The sequence below is a fragment of the Gopherus flavomarginatus genome, chromosome 18 (genome assembly GCF_025201925.1).
Source record: "Gopherus flavomarginatus isolate rGopFla2 chromosome 18, rGopFla2.mat.asm, whole genome shotgun sequence".
In the NCBI taxonomy this organism is placed as follows: domain Eukaryota; kingdom Metazoa; phylum Chordata; order Testudines; family Testudinidae; genus Gopherus; species Gopherus flavomarginatus.
In genome coordinates, this window is record NC_066634.1 from 3936738 (window position 1) to 3958841 (window position 22104).

At 65.9% G+C, this 22104-nt stretch overlaps 2 protein-coding genes across 2 annotated transcripts; both read right to left on the minus strand.

Annotated features, from left to right (window-relative positions):
* Positions 1-1170: 1170 nt before the first annotated feature.
* Positions 1171-7558, minus strand: BAX (BCL2 associated X, apoptosis regulator). Its single transcript, XM_050927766.1, has 8 exons — positions 7481-7558; positions 7089-7137; positions 5837-6004; positions 5346-5481; positions 4973-5077; positions 3281-3982; positions 1951-3234; positions 1171-1858 (listed from the first exon to the last, which is right to left on the minus strand). The coding sequence occupies exons 1-6, from the start codon at positions 7527-7529 to the stop codon at positions 3881-3883; spliced, it is 609 nt and encodes a 202-aa protein (XP_050783723.1). The 5' UTR covers positions 7530-7558; the 3' UTR covers positions 1171-1858; positions 1951-3234; positions 3281-3880.
* Positions 7559-8493: 935 nt separating this feature from the next.
* Positions 8494-21819, minus strand: SLC6A16 (solute carrier family 6 member 16). Its single transcript, XM_050927692.1, has 12 exons — positions 21753-21819; positions 19444-19875; positions 18284-18441; positions 17331-17457; positions 16784-16959; positions 16393-16503; positions 15796-16037; positions 15517-15706; positions 13895-14096; positions 11818-11977; positions 11313-11496; positions 8494-10563 (listed from the first exon to the last, which is right to left on the minus strand). Exons 2-12 carry the CDS (start codon positions 19631-19633, stop codon positions 10285-10287), a joined length of 2019 nt encoding a protein of 672 aa, XP_050783649.1. The 5' UTR covers positions 19634-19875; positions 21753-21819; the 3' UTR covers positions 8494-10284.
* Positions 21820-22104: the final 285 nt, after the last annotated feature.

Sequence of the window (22104 nt, forward strand, 5' to 3'; positions counted from 1 at the left end):
TCTAGGAGGGGAGGGGGATTTAGGGACAGGTGACAGGCTGGGCTGTGGGGGGGGAGGAAGGGGGTTGTCATCAGCGACAGATGGAAAAACCGAGCAGCCAAAGTTTTTGTTTTTCACCAGCCCCCTGCACGGCCAGGGGTCAGAGACAGACGTGGGGCCCAGAACCGTGTGGCCAGGCCCCAGCGGGTGATACACGGGGGCCGGGGTGTCGCCAGGATCGGCGCCAAGTGGGAGCATGCAAACTGTGTGCATCGTGCAGTTGTGAACGTGTCCTCGTGCTCTCGGTCACGACTGCCCCAGTGTGCGTTCGGTGCGATCTCCATCAGCCCAGGCCGCTCCAGTTGGGCCACGCCTGGATTGTGCTGGTTGATTTGGGAAGTGAAGTGAAACTCGAATCCAACGATGCGTTCACACCACGCCCAGGAAACAAGTCTGGGCCCAGAAACCAATGAACCCAAACTGGGGTGTCACAGGTTAGGCCTGATTGGTGAACAAAGCACAGGGAGGATGGGGGTCTTCCACACATGGGATCCCCCCAATCTAGGCCCCTGGGGTGCCGGGTTTGGCTGCAGAGAGAATCATGCGTGCAAATCGTGCAGCACCTTCGTGCAAGGGGCTACAATCACAAAGAAGGTATTTGAAAGGTTAACTGGAGGGGAGGGTACCTCATCTGGGCATCAGTGGGTTAGAGCAGGGGGGGCTGGGAGCCAGGTCTCCTGGGTTCTCTCCCTGCCCTGGGAGGGGGCTGATAGGGGCCCCAATCCAGGTGGGGCTGACTGGCACTAGTGTCATGCAGCAGCTGTGGGGTTAACCAACACTTTGCACTGTGGGGCTGGGCTCCAGCTGTGAGCCAGCCCCGAGGGGCCTGCGGAACTACCCGCTACCTGCTTGCCCAGCGGCCAAAAAGCCACCTCCAGCCCTAGGGTGCAGATGGGGAACTTCCCCTGAAGGAGGCTCCCTGCCCCATTGATGGGCCCCTGAGTGTGACCCAAGGCAGGGGGGACCCATGGGTCTGAGAACAGGAAGGACGGGAGGTTCTGGCCCGTGTACCCCTCAGCTCCGCCAGCTGGGGGCACTGCCAGGGGGAAGCTCGCAGCACCAAAGGGCACTGCCAGAGGGAAGCTCGCAGCACCTGTCCTGTTCCCCACCCCCCACATAAGACCCAACGAGTTCTGTCCTCAGAGTTTATTTTCTGTATTTTGCACACAACCTCTCACCCTGGTATCAAAACAGCCCCGGTAGAAAAAATTACAAAGGACGAATCTTAAATACAGAGACCTGGTCAGGGGCGAGATGGGGGGGGGGCATGACGGATGGATGGGGGGGGGGGGTGATGATCACTCAGTAAATACAAAAGAGATAAAAAAATCCGAGTCCAGAGGCACTGGCAGCCGACGTCCCCGTGGGGGGGGGGGGAAATCTCTGTTCACTCCAGACCCCTCCCCCTGGCTGACCCCCCTGTTTTGATCCAAGGGGTGCAACCACTAGCCGGGGGGGGCACCCCAGGCACAGTACATGGCTACCTCTGGGCAAAAAGTCAGTGCATGGGGGGGGCAGCGTGGGGGGTCCCCAGTGGAGATGGGGGGTGAGGTACGCTGGGGGGGGCACGGAATAGGGATCAGAATGAGAAGAGATTGAAATTATGTTTCCCCCAACCCCATGACATCATCACTCCCTTCCTATTAGCCCCACCCACCTGTGACATCATACACCCAACCACCAACTCCATGACATCAATCCCTTCCTATCAGCCCCACCCCACCTGTGACATCATACACCCAACCCCCAACTCCATGACATCATCAATCCCTTCCTATCAGCCCCACCCCACCTGTGACATCATACACCCAACCCCCAACTCCATGACATCATCAATCCCTTCCTATCAGCCCCACCCCACCTGTGACATCACACATTCCCCACTCGTTTCAAGTCCCACCCCCCACCCACAGTTCATCAGCACATGCATTTGCCCCAAGCCCCCCAGGGATGCTCCTGGCTCTGGGGCATCTGGCCCCCAAGTTCAAAGGGCCGGTTGCAGCGGAGATCCCAGCCTGTGGGTGGGTACCAGGGGGGAGCTCCAGATGTGCTAAGAGCCCCCAGCGGGGGGAGGGGGGGATCTCACCAGCTGCTCCCCTCTCATCCTCCCAACCCCAAACCAGCCTTTTGGGGGGGGGTGCTAACCCAGGAATCGTTGCTCTGCCCCCCCCATCACAGCTGGGAGCAGCACCCCCCCCCCAAGTTCCTGGCAACCCCTTGCCCCAACTGGTGGCTGCAGAGGGACATTCGGGGTAAATCTGGGAGCCGCCCACTGTCACCCCTACCCAGAGTTTACAGCAGGGTGAAGGGGGGGCCACGGCTGCTAGGGAAGGGGGTCAGCCCCCATTCCTGAGAACACACATCGCTTTACAAACAGTATTAAGTTAATTACAGTACAAAAGCATCGGGGGTGGGGGGACCTGTCCCTCCCGCCTCCCACTAGAAGTCGGGGGGCAGGTAACGGTAGGGGAGGGGGGAAGATGGGGGCCAGTCCCCTCCCCCACTACAGTACTGTTGTGAGTGCTCTGTACAAGGATTTCCCTGCTACGGGGGCATCCCCCAAAACAGCCCCCCAGCAGGGCTTTGAGGGGGGCCCTAAGGCCATGCTGGATGGAGGGGGCCACCGGATTTTCTGCTCGGGGGAGGCGCTGTGCACAGCACTGGGGGGGTGGGAGGACAGAGGCACCTGGCACTGGGGTACCCTGGACACAGGCACCTCATGGGGGGGCCCTGGAAATCCCCAGGGAGGTGCTGGGGGGAGCTGAGCAGATGATCAGCAGGGGGCTGCACCCACCCACCCGGGGAGCTGGTAGCAGAGGGGGAACACGGAAGAGGGGGGGCCCCCTGATGGGTGCTTCTGGGAAGGAAACTGAATCTGCCAGGTCACGGGCAGCCAGGCCTGAGCCCGCCCCACTCAGCTCCCCGCAGAATGGATCTCGGCGGGGGAATCAGCCCCAGATGCCGGATCCCCCCGACCTCGGCCCCCGGTGCCGGAACCAGCTCCAGATCCCCCCGACCTCGGCCCCCGGTGCCGGAACCGGCTCCGGATCCCCCCGACCTCGGCCCCCGGTGCCGGAACCGGCTCCGGATCCCCCCGACCTCGGCCTGAGTTCGGCCCCTGGAACTGTCTCCGGCCCTCATGACCTCGGCCTGAGTTCAGCCCCCGGTGCCAGAACCGGCTCTGGCCCCCCCGACCTTGGCCCGAGTTCACCCCCCCAGACCCGGCTGTGGCCCCCCCAACCTTGGCCCGAGTTCACCCCCCCAGACCCGGCTCTGGCCCCCCTGACCTCGGCCCTAGTTCAGCCCCTGGACCTGGCTCTGGCCCCTGCGACCTTGGCCCGAGTTCGGCCCCCAGTGCTGGAACTGGCTCTGGCCCCCTGCGACCTCGGCCCGAGTTCAGCCCCCCGAACTGCTTCTGGCCCCTGCGACCTTGGTCCGAGTTTGGCCCCCAGTGCTGGAACTAGCTCTGGCCCGCTACGACCTTGGCCCGAGTTTGGCCCCCAGAACCGGCTCTGGCCCCCGCGACCTCGGCTCAGGATTCCCCGCGGGCAGCCAGCCCCTCAGGAAGTTAAACGCCGACCAGCCCCGGGTGGGGCTCAAGGCCTTTTAAGTCTCTGCCCAGATGCAGGAGGGCGTCCCGCCCCACGGAGCGGCCGTGTCCCTCAACGTCGGTCCCCAGCCGGGAGGCGCAGCGCAGGGTCCCGAGAGCTTTGTTCCGAGTTGAGCACAAGGCACCGAGAATTGGGGAGGGAGCGAGGCTGGACGAGGGGAGCCAGCCCCCAGGGAGCCCAGCGCAGTCCGGCCAGATGTGGGGTGCCGCGGAGCACACCCCAACCCCGCCCTACGACATCTTCCAGATGGTGAGGGAGGCGGTGAGCACGCCGGCGGCGAAGATGGTGATGGTCTGCCAGGTAGGTGTGCCGAAGTAGGAGAGGAGGCCGTCCTGGGGGCGGGGAGGGGGGAGCAAAGTGCACCATTGAACTGTCATACGAATGAGGCTGACATGTGGCTGGCTCTGGGATGGGGCCAGTGCCACACAACGGGTTTGGGATCGCTGGGAGGCAGCAGAATCTAGTGTGCCTGGAACTGGGCTGGGAGCCAGGACTCCTGGGTTCTCTCCCTGGCCCTTGCAGGGGAGTGGGGTGGGAAGGAGTGGGGCTCGAGACTGTCACTGGACACGTTGGCTCTGTGTTGGTATCTCGGCTGGGTTTGTTTCGGGGGGGGTGTGTGTGTGACACCCACAGGGCAGTTTACCTCCATCCCCGTCAGCCCAGCACGAGTCAGCTCTCCAGCGAGCCCTTCTTGGCCATCAGCAAAACACATCGGGGCCCTGTGACCCGGACTCCAGCCTGGCCGGTGACTTTCCATGCTCGGGGCTGGGTTCGGGCCCGTAGCCGAGGACATAAAAGACCCCGGAGACGTCTCCAGCGTGTCACTGATTCTCCGGCCCGCGGATTTCCAGGCACGAGGAGCGTTTTGAGATACGGAGCTAGGCCCTGCCCAGCCCCTGCATGTCCCTGGAGAGACGCCGCGAGCCGGCAGCCTGTCCCGGCCCTGCCGGGAACCCGCCCGAAGGTTCGTGGTTCCTGAACCCCCGTTAGAAGTGGAGGATGGGCCGGCAGCAGGGGTTCGGGGACGGTCCGGGACACAGGCTGACGGGGGCGGGGGGCACGAATGATTCCTTGGGGCTGGGAGAACCTGAGATCGGTGGTAACTGATCTCAGGGTGAATCTGGTTTTCAGTTGCTAGAAGCCGTTTCGTTACCGGTTCGGTGAATCTAACTATTATAACCCACTGGCTTTGGCAGTGGCACCCGGTCACACAAACGACTCAGGTACCTTCGCTAGCTATGCAAATTAGGACAGTGCCTCATTCGCTTGCAGCCTGGCGGGTAACGGGGGATGGAGGGAGGGCGGGCGCTGGCTGGACTCACCCATCCTCCCTGGGCCTGGATCCAGGCCAGCACATGATCCCGGAGGTACTCCAACGTCCAGCCCACGATGGTCCGTACCAGCTCGGGGACCTTGGTGCACAGAGCCTGGGGGAAGAAGGGGACAGGCGGGTCAGGGCGGCTGGTGAACCAGTTGGGGGTGGGGAGCATTCAGGAGGGGAGGGGAAAGCAGGGGCTTTACAGGGGGCAGGAGTTTCACAGCTGGGGGGGAGGAAGGGCAGGGGTCTCCGAGCCGGGGGAGGGGAGAGGAAAAGGGCTGGGGGTGGGGGGGGAGGGGAAGCAGAGGGCTGCAGGGGGGGCTAGAGGTTTCACAGCTTGTGGGGGAGGAAGGGGTGGGGTCTCCCAGCTGCCCCACCTTGAGCACCAGTTTGCAGGCGAAGTAGAAAAGCGCCACGACCCGGCCCCAGTTGAAGGTCCCGTCGGAGAACATCTCGGCGGCCACGCGGAAGAAGACTTCCTTGGGGGCGTGGGCCCCCACTCGGTCAATCATACTGCGGGGGATAGAGGGTTAGAGCCAGGCCGGGTGGGAGGAACAGATCCCACTGACTGTCGGCGTGAGGGGGACAATCCTGCCGCCGCAGAGGAAGAGGGGACGAAAAGGTCCGACCGCCTGCCTCAGTTTCCCCACGTGGGGAAGGGTTCATGTGGAAGGGGGGCAGCTGCAGTCAGGGAGGGTCGAGACTTGTCTGGGGGTGATGGAGCTGGGGCAGGCAGACAGGCAAGGTTGGAGCCTGCCCAGGGCAGAGACGGACCCAGGAGTCTGGAGGGGAGGGGGCTCTGCTGGGGCTGCCTGAGGCCATAGAGCCCCCTGGCACCAGATGGGGGGCGGGGAGGGGTGGCCCCCACCTCTGCAGCTCGGCGTTGCTATCGAGCTCGTCCCCGATCCGCCGCAGGCACTCGCTGAGCCGTTTGGTGTTCTCATCGCAGAGGGGGGGCTCTGGCCCCCCCAGCTCTGCCCGGCTCAGCTCCACAGCCTGGGAGTCCCCACAGCGCTGGACCCGGTCCCGGATGAACCTGCCATGGGGGGACAGGGTCAGCGGGGGGACAGGGGCCGAGACGCAGCCCCGTGACAGGGCTCTGTCCCCCGCAACACAACAACGTACCCGAACCCCCAGCCGCCCAACACAGCCCTGTGCCCCCTCGGCACAGCCCCATACCTGAACCCCCAGCCCCACGACACAGCCCCATACCTGAACCCCCAGCCGCCCAACACAGCCCTGTGCCCCCTCGGCACAGCCCCACACCTGAACCCCCAGCCCCACGACACAGCCCCATACCTGAACCCCCAGCCCCACGACACAGCCCTGTTCCCCCTCGACACAGCCCCATACCTGAACCCCCAGCCCCACGACACAGCCCCATACCTGAACCCTCAGCCCCACGACACAGCCCCATACCTGAACCCCCAGCCCCACGACACAGCCCTGTTCCCCCTCGACACAGCCCCATACCTGAACCCCCAGCCCCACGACACAGCCCTGTTCCCCCTCGGCACAGCCCCATACCTGAACCCCCAGCCCCACGACACAGCCCCATACCTGAACCCCCAGCCACCCAACACAGCCCTGTGCCCCCTCGACACAGCCCCATACCTGAACCCCCAGCCGCTCAACATAGCCCTGTGCCCCCTCGACACAGCCCCATACCTGAACCCCCAGCCCCACGACACAGCCCTGTTCCCCCTCGACACAGCCCCATACCTGAACCCCCAGCCCCACGACACAGCCCCATACCTGAACCCCCAGCCGCCCAACACAGCCCTGTGCCCCCTCGACACAGCCCCATACCTGAACCCCCAGCCCCACGACACAGCCCCATACCTGAACCCCCAGCCCCACGACACAGCCCTGTTCCCACTCGACACAGCCCCATACCTGAACCCCCAGCCCCTCGACACAGCCCCATACCTGAACCCCCAGCCCCACGACACAGCCCCATACCTGAACCCCCAGCCCCACGACACAGCCCTGTGCCCCCTCGGCACAGCCCCATACCTGAACCCCCAGCCCCACGACACAGCCCCCAACATGGCCCTGTCCCCAACCCCCCGACACAGCCCCATACCTGAACCCCCAGCCCCGCGACACGCCCCGCTCACCCCTGCAGCAGAACCGCTCCCGTCTGCAGGATTTGATCCGACGTGGCCCCTGCACAGAGAGACCCGGGACCGGAGCCCCCGTCACAGGGGAACAGAAGGGCTCCCGCCCCACCCCCACCCTGGAGGGGACCCAGGAGTCCGGGCTGCGGCCCCACCCCCACCCTGGAGGGGACCCTGGCGTCCGGGCTCCCGCCCCACCCCCACCCTGGAGGGGACCCTGGAGTCCGGGCTTCCATCCCAGCCCCAGCCCCAGCCCCACCCTGGAGGGGACCCAGGCGTCCGGGCTCCCGCCCCACCCCCACCCTGGAGGGGACCCTGGAGTCCGGGCTTCCGTCCCAGCCCCACCTCCACCCGCAGGGGACCCAGGCGTCCGAGCCCCGCCCCCCGCTCACCGCCTCCCCCTCGGCCGCTCTCGCTCTCCCCACCCGGAGCTGCCGCCATGGCCGCCCCCACGTGACCGCAGCCCGCCGGGCTCACGTGACACGCGCGGGCAGGCGGGAGGGGGAGGGGCCGAGGTCACGTGCATCGATTGGGGCGGTGACGTACTCTCCGCGTCACGCGGGCGGCAGGTTACTCGGAAGTGACGTCATATATGGGCTTAAAGGGACAGAGATGAGTGGCGGAATGTCACCTCTGACCCCTACGGCCCCGCCATTCACGTGGTCCCTCTGTGACCTCCCCCACCCAGGCCCCAAACCATTCTATGTGACCCTCTCCATGACCTCTGACCCCCCAAACCCATGTGACCTTCCCTGTGCCCCCATCCCATGTGACCACTAACCCTGCCCCATTACCATGACCTCTGACCCCCCCACACCCATGTGACCTTCCCTGTGCCCCCATCCCATGTGACCACTAACCCTGCCCCATTACCATGACCTCTGACCCAGACCTGACCTTGTGACCCTCCCTCTGACCTGCTCCCTTCTGGGCCCCTCCCGCAGCCCACACATCCCCTGCCCCGTGAGCCCCGTGGACGAGAGCCGCCCGGCTGGGGGCCGCCCTGGGAACGGGGCCCGCCCGGCTGGGGGCCGCCCTGGGAACGGGGCCCGCCCGGCTGGGGGCCGCCCTGAGGCATTGCAGACAAGAGCCTCAGCCGCAGGCGTCAGCCCCACTCCATTGCCCTGCTGGCACGACGGAGCAATGCCAGTGCAGGGTGCCAGGGGCTGCAAAGCTGGTGCCACCTGCATGCCATGGCGTATCGCCAGGGAGCAGCTAGCACCTCGGCCCCAGGGGTACCAGGGCAGAGCTGCTGCACCCACGTCTCCCCCCCCGACCTAGCCAGAGTGCCACACGTGGCTCCTCCACCATCACCTGCAGCTCCCTGGTGCCCAGGCTGGCAGAGCAGGCCAGCGCCCACCCTCTGGTCACTCCCCGCGGGCTCGCAATCACCACCCTGCTCGGCATGAATGAAACACCTTTATTCTTCAGGCAAGAATAACACTATGAAAACAATACAGTCAGTAACACACCCTCCCACGCGCACCTGCTGAGGGGCTGTGGTTCCCCATCCCCCCAGGGAATTCCAGCCCACCCCTGGCACCTGCGGGCCAGCAAGAGTTCCCACAGTGGGCAAGAGATTTCCAGATACCAACCCACCCGCCCCCACTGCTTAGTACCCCAGCGAAATCCCCCTGCTCTGAGATATTTATAATCTAAACAGATCAAGGAGGAACAACCCCCATTTTACAGAGGGGGAAAACTGAGGCCCAGCAAGGCAGGGGAGCCAGCGGCCAGAATTGAACCCAGGAATCCGGAGGCCTGGCCCAACCCCCTCCCCGTACGTACCATTGTGGCTGTCGGGTAACTCTGGAAGTGTCTGTCAGACAGAATCTTCTTGTTCCAGGGCCGGTGGGTTAGACGCAGAGAGGGGCTGAGCCCAGGAGAGCTAAGGAGGCACCCTGGGGCAGGGGGAGAGGGAAATGGAGCCATGGGGGGTGGATAGATGAGGTTTGGAGGACATATGGAGTGAGGGATGGATAGGGAATGGCTAGATGACAATACATTAATTCTGTGGGGCTCAGCCCCTGTGTTCTTAGCCCTGGATCCTATGGGGTGACGCCTCCCCCCGTTAGCAGGAGGGGGAATAAGACCCATCCCCCAGCCCATCAAAACATGCCAGGACCAGCAGCATCGTGGCAACTTTCCCTCTAAAAAGAGGCCCCAGGTGTCCGACTGCCACCCCTCCGAGTTCAGCGCAGTGCGGGAGAAAGACCCAGCAGGGCCAGGCAGCCCCTGCTCCCCCATGTCACTGTTGCTACCATTAGTATAGACAGCAGCTGCCCTCAGCCCAACCCAGCAGCTGGAGCCACACTGGGCCGGGCTTTCCCCTCCACGTTGTTGCAACAACTGGTGTAAACAGCAGCTGGTCTCAGCAGGCCTCCTGTACCACGTGGGTGGAGTCTACCCTAGACTTGCCCCGATCGTACCTGGTTTCCACACACACGTTATGGGGCAGAGGCCCCACCCCGTACCCCGTCTGCCCATCAACCGTCATTGGCGAGACGGGCGGCAGCATTGGGGGGCCTCGGGCTGTGGCTGTCAATGGCCTGGCCCCCAACAACGAAATCTGGCCCCATGTCTTGCCAGGGGAGGCCCCCGTCTACCCCAGAGGCTCAGGCACTTGTGTGGGGCTCGGCTAGGCCAGGCTTGGCACCAGGGGGGCTGGTGGCTCCAGCCCCGACAGGAGAGGGCTTCGTTAGCACCATGTTTCTCAGAAGGCCTCAGCAGGGCACGGGCGGCCTTGGGAGGAAGACAAGATGGCCGCCCCAGGCAACGCCGCGGGAACAACATGGCCACCCCGCGTGTAAAGTAGAGAGAAGGGGGTGGGGGGACCCCGCACTGCAGGTTGGTCTCCCCCTCACTGCCTCCTCAGTCCACCAATCAGAGCGCACAGTGTTTTGCTCCACCAATCAGAGGCCGCCCTGCCGCATGGGTCCACCAATCGGGGGTTGCTTTGTTCTTCCTTCCCTTATTGGTCCTTTGGCTCCAGGCGCCCAGTGAGCAGCTCTTCTCCCTCCACCAATCAGAGAAGGCGCCTTCTTTCGAGCCACCAGTAGGAATCCTTGGCTCTTTCCCAGGTCCACTAATCAAGCCCGGTGCCCGCCCTGGGCAGGGGGCCAGCCCCACCCAAGGGGAGGGGTCACAGATGCTCCCTTCCAATGACCTTTGACCTCTACCCCCTCGTATCCCCCCATTAGTTTGGCCCCCCCCGTAGGGAGGCCCCAGCCCGGGGGGGCTCCTCGGTGCGGACGGGCAGGTACCCATTGGCCAAGCCCTCGGGGTCAGCCGGGCTCTCCACCTCCTCCTCCTCCGGCTGCGCTCTGGGGGGCGCCCCCTGCTGGCGGCGCCGCGCCTGCCTCTCCCTCACCAGCTGCCGGACGTAGAGCGCGGGGATGGGCAGGGTGGCCACAACGATGAGCAAGATCAGCATGGCCAGAGCCCAGGGGGGGTACGGCACCCGCGTCTCCTCCGCCTGCGAGAGAGATCGAGGGTCAAACCTGCCAGGGCCCATCTACCCCGGCGTCCCAGCTCCCCAACCCGCGGGCCCCGGCTCCCCGCCCGGACCCGACCCGACCCGCGGGCCCCTCTCCTGTGGGCCCCTCCGCCCTGGCCCCCCACCTGGACCCGACCCGTGGGCCCCTCTCCTCCGGGGTCCCGGCTCCCCGCCCGGACCCGACCCGACCCGCGGGCCCCTCCACCTGGACCCGATCCACGGGCCCCTCTCCTCTGGGGTCCCGGCTCCCCGCCCGGACCCGACCCGTGGGCCCCTCTGCCCTGGCCCCCCACCTGGACCCGACCCGCGGGCCCATCTCCTCCGGGACCCCGGCCAGCCCCAACCCGCGGGCCCATCTTCTCCGAGGTCCTGGCTCTCCACTCGGACCTGACCACCCTGGCTCCCTGCACAGCCCTGCAGGCCCCTCCGATCCAGCTCCCCGCCCCAGCATCCCAGCTCCCCACCTGGGGGGGCACCCAACCCACAGGCCCCTCTGCCCCGGCTCCCCGCCCAGCCTCAACCCGCGGGTCCTTCCACCCCAGCTCCCTGCGCAGCCTCGTAGGCCCCTCCGATCCAACTCCCCATCCAGCCTTGACCCGCGGACCCCTCCGCCCAGGATCCCCAGCCAGCCCCGACCCACTGGCCCATCAGCCCCGGTGTCCTGGCTCCCCGCCCTGCCCCGACCATGGGCCCCTCTGCCCCGGCTCCACGCCCACAGGGGTTCTCACCTGCACCTGGTCCCAGGCCTGGTAGGTGGGGGGGCTGTGGCAGATCTGCCCCAGGCTGGCCAGCAGCAGCCCCAGCATGGCCAGCAGGCTGCCGTAACGCCACATGTAGCCATAGAGCCGCCAGGGCCGCCAGCCCATCCGCCAGGGCTGCCAGCCCAGCATGGTCTCCACCTCTGCCAGGAACCTGCAGGGGGCAGGGGTCAGCCGTGGGGGAGGGGGGAGCCTGGGGCTCCCCAGCCCCACCCCATGGAGCCAGACCACAGGGGGGAGGGCAGAGGCCTGGGGGGTAGAGGGGTTATGGGGTTGACCCAGTGGGGACCGGAGGTCCAGGGGAATGGGAGGCAGGGCCTTGGGGGGGCATCTGTGCAGCCCTTAGAGTTAGGCCCCAGGGGGGAGGGGAGGGGAGGGACCCTGAGAGGGAGGGGCAGGGGGCCAGGCAGGGAGGGAAAGGACCCCCGGGGGGGAGCTGTGGGGTGGTACTCTGAGGGGGAGGGGGGGCAGATACCTGTCCGCCCCGTAGACCCAGGCCACGGACACGGCCTCACAGGCCACAACAGCCACCAGGGGCAGGGTGGCCGAGTAGTCGTCGAACATCGAGACGAAGTAGCTGCCTGAGCGCTGCACAAACATCAGCCCCAGCAGGAACCCGCCGGTGCAGCACAGCACTAGGGGAGAGAGAGCGTGAGCCTGGGACCCCCACATCCCCCACAACACAGCACAGCACTGGGGGAGAGAGAGCGTGAGCCTGGGACCCCCACATCCCCCACAGCACAGCACTGGGGGGGAAGGAGAGAGAGCCTGGGACCCCTACAGCACAGCACTAGGGGAGAGAGAGAGCACGAGCCTGGGACCCCCACATCCCCCACAGCACAGCACTGGGGGGGAAGGAGGGAGAGCCTGGGACCCCTACAGCACAGCACTGGGGAAAGGGGGGGGGGGAGAGCCTGGGACCCCCATGTCCGCCCACAGCACAGCACTGGGTTGGGTAGAGAGAGCCTGGGACCCCCACATTCCCCCACAGCACCGAGGGGGGCAAGCCTGAGACCCTCCACATCCCCCCACAGAACTGGGGGGCAGAAGAGCGAGCCTGAGACCCTCCCACATATCCCCACAGCACTGGAGGGGAAGAGCAAGCCTGAGACCCCCACAGCCCCCCACAGCACTGGGGGAGAGAGAGAGAGCCTTGGACTCCCACATACCTGGGGCAGGGGGGTGGGGAGGGCTCTGGCTGGAGATGAGGGGTTTGGGGTGAAGGAGGCGTCTCCAGGCTGGGGCACCGGGTTGGGGTGTGGGAGGGGGGTGCAGGCTCTGGGAGGGGCTCCGGACTGGGGCAGGGGTTTGTGACATTCCAATCCATAAGGTTTTACGGAAATATGCTTAGGAGTGTGAATATAATGCAACTGCAATAGGCTTCGTGCAAAAGGTCTCTTGGAAGGCACCATTACAAAGGTTACGAGTGTGATCGTCCTATTTGTATGAATGCGTCACTCTTGTATCTGAAGCTAGAAAGATGAAATTAACTCTGAGGACCTCCTGTAATTATGCAAAATGGGGGCCATTCATTAATGGTGGTTTGGGATCTTAGATGGCTCCCAGCAACCAGGCCAATTAACTTAATAAAATCACTTTTGCTTATTAAATTGACCCAGAGTAAGTGATTAATACCTGGTGGAGCAAGCAGCTGTGCATCTCTCTCTATCGGTGTTATAGAGGGTGGACAATATATGAGTTTACCCTGTATAAGCTTTACACAGGGTAAACACATTTATTTGGGGTTTGGATCCCACTGGGAGCTGGGTGTCTGGGTGCTGGAGTCAGGTAACCTGCTAAGCTGTTTTCGGCTCAGTCTGCCGCTCTGGGAACGTGGTTCAGACCCTGGGTCTGGGTTGCAGCAGGCCAGCGCGTCTGGCTCAATAAGGCAGGGTTCTGAAGTCCCAAGCTGACAGGGAAAACAGGCTCAGAGGTAACTTTAGCACGTGAGGTGACAGTCCTAAGGGGGTCTCTGTGACTGAACCTGTCACAGGGTTTGGGGTGAAGAAGGGGGCTCCGGGCTGAGGCAGGGGGTTGGGGTCCCGTCAGCACTTACCATGGCTCCCGGCCATCAGGTCCCTGCAGCCCCTGGGTGCTCGGGTGGCCAGGGACGCTCCTTGTGCTGCCCCGCCCCTGTGTCCACAGGCGTTGCCCCCATAGCTCCCAGTTCCCGTTGTGATTCCTGGCCAATGGGAGCCGCGGAACCAGGACAGGGGACGGGAGCCATGCGCGAAGCCGGCACTGACCGCCCGGGCGCCTTAGGGCTGCAGGGATCTGGTGGCCGCTTCTGGGAGCCGCAGGGAGTGAGCCTTAGCCCCGCTGCCCGGGTTATTAATGGTCTGATCGGCAGTGAAAACCAGACAACTAGCAGCTCTAGGGCAGAGATGGCCTGGGAACCCCACATCCCCCCTGCAGCACTGGGGGGGCAGAGCCTGGCACCCCAGAAATCTTCCCCCATTCATGTGCACATCCCCCCCATGTGCACAGTCATGCAGGTTCCCCACTTCCTACCCCCCCGTGATCCCCTCGCCTGGGCCCCGCCCCCACCATACCGGTGAAGAGGGTGGCGCGGCGCTGCAGGAGGGGGTAGCGGTCCAGCAGGGGGGTGAGGATGCCCTGCATGTTGCCCAGCATGGTGCTCAGCCCCAGGTTCAGCAGCATGAGGAAGAAGAGGACGGACCAGAATGGGGAGGCCGGGAACAGGGTCATGGCCTCTGTGAAGGTGATGAAGGCCAGGCCGGTGCCCTCCACGCCCTGCAGGGGAGAGATGGAGACTGGGTCAGGCGGTGGGTATGCAGAGACCCCTCACCCACTGCTATGATGCAGCTCCTCTGGGGTGGGGTGCCAGAGCTGGGTACGTGGGCCCCCTTGGGTCAGGGTGCAGGGTACACAGGGACACCCCACCCGGTGCAGGGATGCAGCCCCCGTGGGGAGGGGCATGGGGCTGGGTATATAGAATTGTAAGACTGGAAGGGACCTCGAGAGGTCATCTAGGCCAGTCCCCTGCCCTCAGGGAAGGACTAAGTATTATCTAGACGGTCCCTGATGGGTTTGTCCAACCTGCTCTTAACAATCCCCAACAATGGAGATTTCACCACCTCCCTCGGCAATTTATTCCAGAGCTTCACCACCCCGACAGTCAGGACGTTTCTCTTAATGTCCAACCTAACCCTCCCTTGCTGCAATTTAAGCCCGTTGCTTCTTGTCCAATCCTCAGACGTTAACGAGAACAATCTTCTCCCTCCTCCTTATAACAACCTTTTCTGTACTTGCAGACTGTTCTCCCATCCCCTCTCGGGCTTCTCTTCTCCACAACCCTGTTTTTTCAGTCTTTCCCAGTCTCCGGGAACGTCTCCCATGACTTCTCAGAGATAGTCGCTAATGGCTCCGATATCTCCTCAGCCAGCTCCCTGAGTATCCTAGGATGCACTTCACCAGGCCCTGGTGATCTGAAGATGTCTAAGTTATTTTTGACTTGTTCTTTCCCTATTTCAGGCTCTGATCCTACCTCATGTTCTCCGGCACGCGCTACTTTAGACGTCCAGTCGCCACCAAGCTTCTCGGTGAAAACCGAAACGTTGAAGTCATTAAGCACCTCGGCCACTTCCATGTTTTCAGTTATTGTCTTTCACCCCTTGTTGAGTCGTGGGCCCACCCTGTCCTTGGGCTGCCTCTTGCTTCTAATGTGTTTGTAGAATGTTCTCATTACCCGTTATGTCTCTAGCTAGTTTGATCTCGGTTTGTGCCTCGGCCTGTCCAGTGTTGCCCCTACACACGTGTGTTATTTGTTTACATTCATCCTTTGTAATCTGGCCGAGTTTCCACTTTTTGTAGGACTCTCTTGAGTTTTAGATCATGGACAATCTCTGGGTTAAGCCGGGGGAGGGTCTCTTGCCAGACTTCCTGTCTTTCCAGTTCAGGGGGGATAGTTGGCTCTTGTGCCCTTAAGAATGTCTCCTGGAAAAAATGCCACTGTCTTCAATTGTTTTTCCCCTGCGAGTTGCTTCCCATGGGATTTTACCTACCAGCTCCCTGAGCTTGCGACAGTCTGCCTTGAAATGCATTGTCTTTATTGTGCTGTTCTCCCAGGTCAGGGGACAAGGGCTGGGGACACGGGGCCCCCTCCCAGGTCGGGGCGCGGGAAACACAGGGACCCTCCCCCGTCCCCAGGCACCTTGTTCATCTCGTCCTCCAGCCGGCAGTCGGTGACACCGTGTCCCTGCAGCGTGATGCCCAGCTCGGGGAGCAGCCTGCGGTACCAAGCGCTGTACTGGGGGGGGGACAATGCCGCCGGGTCCAGGGTGGGCAGCTCCAGGGTGGGCTGGGCTCCGGTCCCCAGCAGCTGGGTCAGCACCTCCACGTTCCTGCGGCGGACGGAGGGGAGAGGCTGGGTCAGCGCGTGCCCGGTGCGGGCGGGAGGGGGGCTGAGCGTGGGAGAGGGGGCACGGCTCACCTTGCCACGCAGGCCCTGGCGACGGCGGTGGCCCGGAAGCCCAGCACGGCGAAGACGACCAGCGTGGCCAGCAGCGAGGTGAGGAAGTTGATGGTGGCTACCAGCAGCCCATCGGCGTGACAGTCGTTGTGCCGCGGGTTGTAGCTGGAGTAGGCGATGACGCTCCCGAAGCCCAGCCCCAGCGAGAAGAAGACCTGGGTGGCTGCCTGGCGCCAGACCTGCATGTCGCCCCAGACCGCCAGCTGCGGGCAGCCAGGCGTGAGCCACAGGGATGGGTACCCGGAGCCCTGGGTGGGGGTCCCGGCACTCCAGCCCCAGGGAGAGTGGGGGGCTGATCCCGGCACTCCAGCCCCAGGGAGAGTGGGGGGCTCGATCCAACTGGGGACACGGGCTGGCGCTCTAGCCAGGTGATTCCAGCCAGGGGGGACCTGATCTAGCCCAGGGAGGCTGGCATTTGTGCCAGAGGGATCCAGCCGGAGGTGTTGGGGGGGGTGGGGGGAGAGATCAGGCCAGGGATGAGGGAGCTGGGACCCAGGCCGGGGGATTTGGCCAGGGCGGGGACCCGATCCGTCCAGGAGGGCCCATCCCCGCTCTCACCTGGGGGGTGAACATGATGCGGATGCCGTCAGCCGCCCCGTCCAGCAGCAGCCCCCGCACCAGGAAGCAGAGCAGCACCACGTAGGGGAAGAGGGAGCTGAAATACAGCACCTGGGGGGGGCAGGGGGCAGTGAGGGGGGGCTCTCACCCTGTGCCCCAACAGCCTCCCCAGCTTGCCCCACCCCCGAATCCTCCCACACACAGGGGGGAGATTATGTGCCCCCCCCCGAACATCTGGGCCTGACCTGCCCACCCCAGACAGACGGGGAGGGAGGTAATGAGGAGGGTGGCAGTGGGGTGATGGGAGGAGGGGCAGTGGGAGGGCAGCAGGAAGCCAGGCGGAGATGGGGGACAGTGGGCCTGGGGGGGCCGGGGCGGGGGCTGTGCTCACCTTGCCCGAGGACTTGATGCCCCGGATGAGGGCACCGCAGACCAGGGCCCAGGCGCCCAGCAGGCAGCCGGCCAGGGCCAGGTTCACACCCCCGCCGGCGCCGATCGACTCGCTTACGTCCAGCGCCTCCCGGTACCAGTAGTAGGTGGTGGGGGAGCTCTGGGCACATTCGGGTTCTGCCAACACAGAGCCCAGCTGGGTCAGAACCGCCCTGCGGCCCAGCCGGGTCGGAACCAGGCAGCACCACCCCCCAACCCGGTTCCAGCCCAGCCGGGTCGGAACCAGGCAGCACCACCCCCCAACCCGGTTCCAGCCCAGCCGGGTCGGAACCAGGCAGCACCACCCCCCAACCCGGTTCCAGCCCAGCCGGGTCGGAACCAGGCAGCACCACCCCCCAACCCGGTTCCAGCCCAGCCGGGTCGGAACCAGGCAGCACCCCCCTTCCCTCCCCCGCCCCCCATCTGTAGCCAGATCAAAATGGGGCCTGGGCCAGGGGCTGGAGGGAAGGTGGCGCCCCCCAGCGGCAGGCAGGGGCTGTAGCACCTACCTGGCTGGCTGCGGTTGGCGCGGAGGGGGCAGCTGGCCCAGGGCAGGGTGGCACGCAAGGAGTTGCCGAGGTAGAAGAGGCTCCAGGCAATGATCACGTTGTAATAGAGAGAAACAAACCCACAGACCTGGCACGGAGACAGGGGTGAGTCCGGCTGGGGACCCGGGGACACCTCGCTCGGTGCCAGGATGGGCCCCCTGGGGCTGTGTCAGAGACACGGGGACCCCTCGCCCGCTGCCAGGATGGGCCCCCTGGGGCTGTGTCAGAGACACGGGGACACATCGCCCGGTGCCAGGATGGGCCCCCTGGGGGCGGGGACACGGGGACCCCTCGCCCGCTGCTGAGATGGGCCCCCTGGGGGCGGGGACACGGGGACCCCTCGCCCGCTGCTGAGATGGGTCCCTGGGGGCGGGGACACGGGGACCCCTCGCCCGCTGCTGAGATGGGCCCCTGGGGGCGGGGACACGGGGACCCCTCGCCCGCTGCTGAGATGGGCCCCTGGGGGCGGGGACACGGGGACCCCTCGCCCGCTGCCGAGATGGGCCCCTGGGGGCGGGGACACGGGGACCCCTCGCCCGCTGCCGAGATGGGCCCCTGGGGGCGGGGACACGGGGACCCCTCGCCCGCTGCCGAGATGGGCCCCTGGGGGCGGGGACACGGGGACCCCTCGCCCGCTGCTGAGATGGGCCCCTGGGGGCGGGGACACGGGGACCCCTCGCCCGCTGCTGAGATGGGCCCCTGGGGGCGGGGACACGGGGACCCCTCGCCCGCTGCTGAGAGACCATCCCCCCACCACAGCGGGACAAGTGACAGGGACATGGGGACCCCTTTCCCAGCACTGGGCCAGGCCCCCCAGGGGTGGGGCAGGGGCAGGCAAACGAGAACAATAGAAACCAGCAGGAATTCTCCGCTGGTGCTGCAAGCTTCCCTGCAGCAGTGCCCCCCGCACTCACCACGCAGCTGGCGAAGCCGATGCCGACCAGGCGGGGGCTGAAGTGCTGCCAGACCCCGATGCTGCCCTGGCGGATGCTCTGCCCGGCCGCCAGCTCCAGGAAGAAGAGGGGGATCCCCACCACCAGGAGGATCAGGAGGTAGAGGAGGATGAAGGCTCCTGCAGGGGGGCGATGGTAGGAGGGGTTTACAAGTCTGGAGCCACCCAGAGACCCCAACCTCCCCCCCGGCGACACAGTCCTGGAGACCCCAGGCCCCCACCCCATCAACCTGTGCCATGGAGCCGGGCCCATGCTCAGAGGGGCCCCAATCCTGCTCTGCTTGCCCTGTGCCCCGAGACCCCGCTGGCTCCCCCAATCCTGCCCACCACTTATTCCTCTCAGCCAGCCACTGGCCGGCTGATGGCTCCTCTCCACCCCTGACCCCACCCCCTGCTCTCACCCCCCAGCCGGACCCCAGGGCACCTCCGGCTCTGGGCAGTCTCTGCTTCCCACCACCCGGCCAGTCTCAGCCAGGTCGGGGGGGGCGGGGGACAGTAAGTGGGGTGTTGGCTGGGCCCCTCCAGATAAGTGGGTCCTGAGGGAGCCCGGGTGGGGCAGGCCCAGAGAGATTCTGACCCCGGCATGCTGCCGGCTAAGCCCAGCAGACACAGTCGCCTCCCAGCAGGGCCGGTGAGTGGGGCTGGGAGGCAGGGCGTGGGGGAGGGGGTCTCTGGAGGGCCTGGGGCAGGTGCTGGTCTGTGAGGGGGTGGGGCAGATCTCTGTGAGTTGGGGCACTAGGGAGTGGGGGGTTCTGGGCAGTTGTGGTGGGGCTGTGGGCAGGAGGGCGCTGGGCAAGGTGCTGTCGTGCAAGGTGCTGTCGTGCAAGGTGCTGTGCATTTGTGGCAGGGTCTAGGGGGGGCACTGGGCATAGCGGGTCCAGGGGGGCTGTCCAGTGTTGAGCAGGGGGCATGTGGCATGGCATGGCATGGGCCCACTCCCGAGGGGAAGGGGCACGCTGGAAGCACAGGGAGGCCCGGGCCCACAAAAGGTTAATCCGGCCCTGTTCCTGCCCCCAATCCCCCAGCACCCCCCCATAAACCTTAAGAGCCTCTCCTCCGCCCTGTCCCCCAATCCCATGGCCTCCCCTTGTTAACCCAGCCCCCTCCGCACCCCCCACTCACCTCCCCCGTTCTGGTGGCACAGATAGGGGAAGCGCCAGATGTTGCCGAGCCCCACGGAGAAGCCGACCTGCGCCAGGATGTATTCAGCCTTGCTACTCCAGGCCGGCCGGGCGGGGGGCTCCTCCGCCAGCCCCCCCAGGCAGAGCTCCCCGGGGTTTGTCCCCTCCTCCTCCGGCTTCACCTTGTCCATGGCGGGCGGGAGAGGGCTGGGGCCACGCACACTGACACGGGAACAGCCTGCACCTGAGCACTCGCTCGCACACTCGTTCACACCAGCTCCCTCTGGCCCCAGGGAACTGCCCACCTGCACGCACTTCCAAACCCAGCCCCTCACTTGGGCACCAGACACACACGCGTGTGCTGCACGTGCAAACCCCCCTCCCTCCCCGCCAATCACACTCACTCACCAGCCCCCAGAGCCCAAATGAAAACCTGCGAGAAACAAAACCAACAGACTGATCAGGATAGATGGGGCTCTTCACACAGGCGGTGCTGGGACGCGGCCCCTCTGGGGTGGGGCGTGGGGGCTAGGTACACGGGGACCCCTTGCCCAGCACTGAGATGCCCCTCTGGGGTGGGGCACGGGGGCTGGGTATATGGGATCAGCGCTGCCTGCGAGGGGAGGGTGCCCCCTACTGGCCCCACTCCAGCCCTAGGTTAACGTGACAGGGCCCAAAGTGCATTGGAGACGCTGCTCTCGGCCCAGCCCCTGGCGGCGCCCCCCCGGCTGCCCCCTATAGGGTCCATACACCCAGCCACCCCCATTACCAAAATCTACAGGGTCCCAGCACCAGAAACCTACAGGGTCCAAAATCTATAGGGCCCCCACAAAGAACCTCTCGGCTCTGGAAATCTATAGGGTTTGTTGGCCCAGTCCCTCCACCAAAGCTCTGGAAATCTATAGGGACCATATACCCACCTCGCACTTCAGACTATCCATAAGGGCCCTCCCGCCCCTCACTACCTGCCCTGGCTCAGAGCTGCCCTGGGAGGGCACCAGGGACGGATTCTCCTTCCATCCGGGGGGCAGTGCCAGTCCCAGCAGGGGGTCGCGCCAAACAGAGGCGCCCGGTGCGCGACTCGCACGCCCCAGCTCTGCCAGGCCTCACAAAGGGTCTCAGTGCTGGGGGGGGGGGGTCTGGGTGCGCTCCAGCGTGTAGGTGAGCTGGGGGCAGCTCACAATTGGACTCCCCTTCCCCCGCAACCCTCAGGCAAAGGGCTGGCCGGCGGGGAGGGGGCTCTTTAAACGCACAGGGCACAACGCCAAGGCAGTCTAATTGCTTTGGGGCTGGAGGAGGGGCATGGACCCCGGTGCTGCGAGCTTCCTCACAGCAGTGCCCCCAGCTGAGGAGTCCCAGTTGCTGCAGGCCTCCCCCCGCCCCATAAACCAGGCACAGGAGGACGGGGTCTCCCCCCACCCCATGGAGATGCCACCTGCTCCCAGGATCCCATGCCTGGATCTCCGTCAGGAGTCACGGCCCAGCTCGGCCCAACTTGCCCCCAGCCGCTGAACTGCCCCCTCCCTGCTCCGAGGGGTGCAGCAAGCGCCTCCATCCCCACCACAGCCTCAAACAGCCCCACGCCCCACCCCAGAGCCAGCCGCACCCCAGCGCCGGGCGAGGGGTCCCCGCACACTCAGCCCCTCCGCCCCCCCAGAGCCAGCCGCACCCCAGCGCCGGGTTCCCCATACCCAGCCCCCTCTGCTCCCCCCAGAGCCAGCCGCACCCCAGCCCCCGCGCCCCCCAGAGCCAGCCGCACCCCAGAGCCGGGCGAGGGGTCCCCAACTTCCAGCCCCTCTGCCCTCCCAGAGCCAGCCGCAGCCCAGCGCCGGGTCCCCCATACCCGGCCCCCTCTGCTCCCCCCAGAGCCAGCCGCACCCCAGAGCCGAGCGAGGGGTCGCCGCCCTCCCAGCCCCTCCGCCCCCCTAGAACCAGCCGCAGCCCAGCGCCGGGTCCCGCACACCCAGCCCCCCCGAGCCAGCCGCACCCCAGCCCCCGCGCCCCCCCCGAGCCAGCCGCACCCCAGAGCCGGGCCCCGCACACCCAGCCCCCCCGAGCCAGCCGCACGCCCCCGAGGAGGGTCTCAGGAAGAGCTGGGGGGGGACACAACATTGAAACAAGTTAAAGAAGCGATTTGCACCGCGCTCGCAGACCCCCCCCGACCCCCCCGAGCCGGGGAGGGAACCCAGGAGTCCGGGCTCCCACGGAGCAGCCCCCCCCCCGGGGGGAGCGCGGGGCGTTGTACCCAGAAGCCCCAACCCCTAGGGCCCCCCCAACGGCCCCCACCCCGCGGGTCCCCCCGGGTCCCACCTGCCGCCGGGCGGGGAGCGCGGGGCCAGCGTGGCCGCTCACGCGCCTTGCATCAGCCGGGGGGCGGGGCCGGGCGGTGTCACCCGCCCCCCCACTCCTCCACTGGGCTGCCCCGCCCCCTCGGGCCCCCGGCCCTCCCCCCAGGCTGCCCCGCCCACCTCGGGGCCCCGCTCCTCCCCCCGGGCTGCCCCTTCGGGCCCCCCCGCTCCTCCCCCCGGGCTGCCCCGCCCCCTCGGGCCCCCGCCCCTCCCCCCAGGCTGCCCCGCCCCCCTCGGGCCCCGCCCCTCCCCCCGGGCTGCCCCTTCGGCCCCCCCGCTCCGGCCCCCGGGCTGCCCCGCCCCCTCGGGCCCCC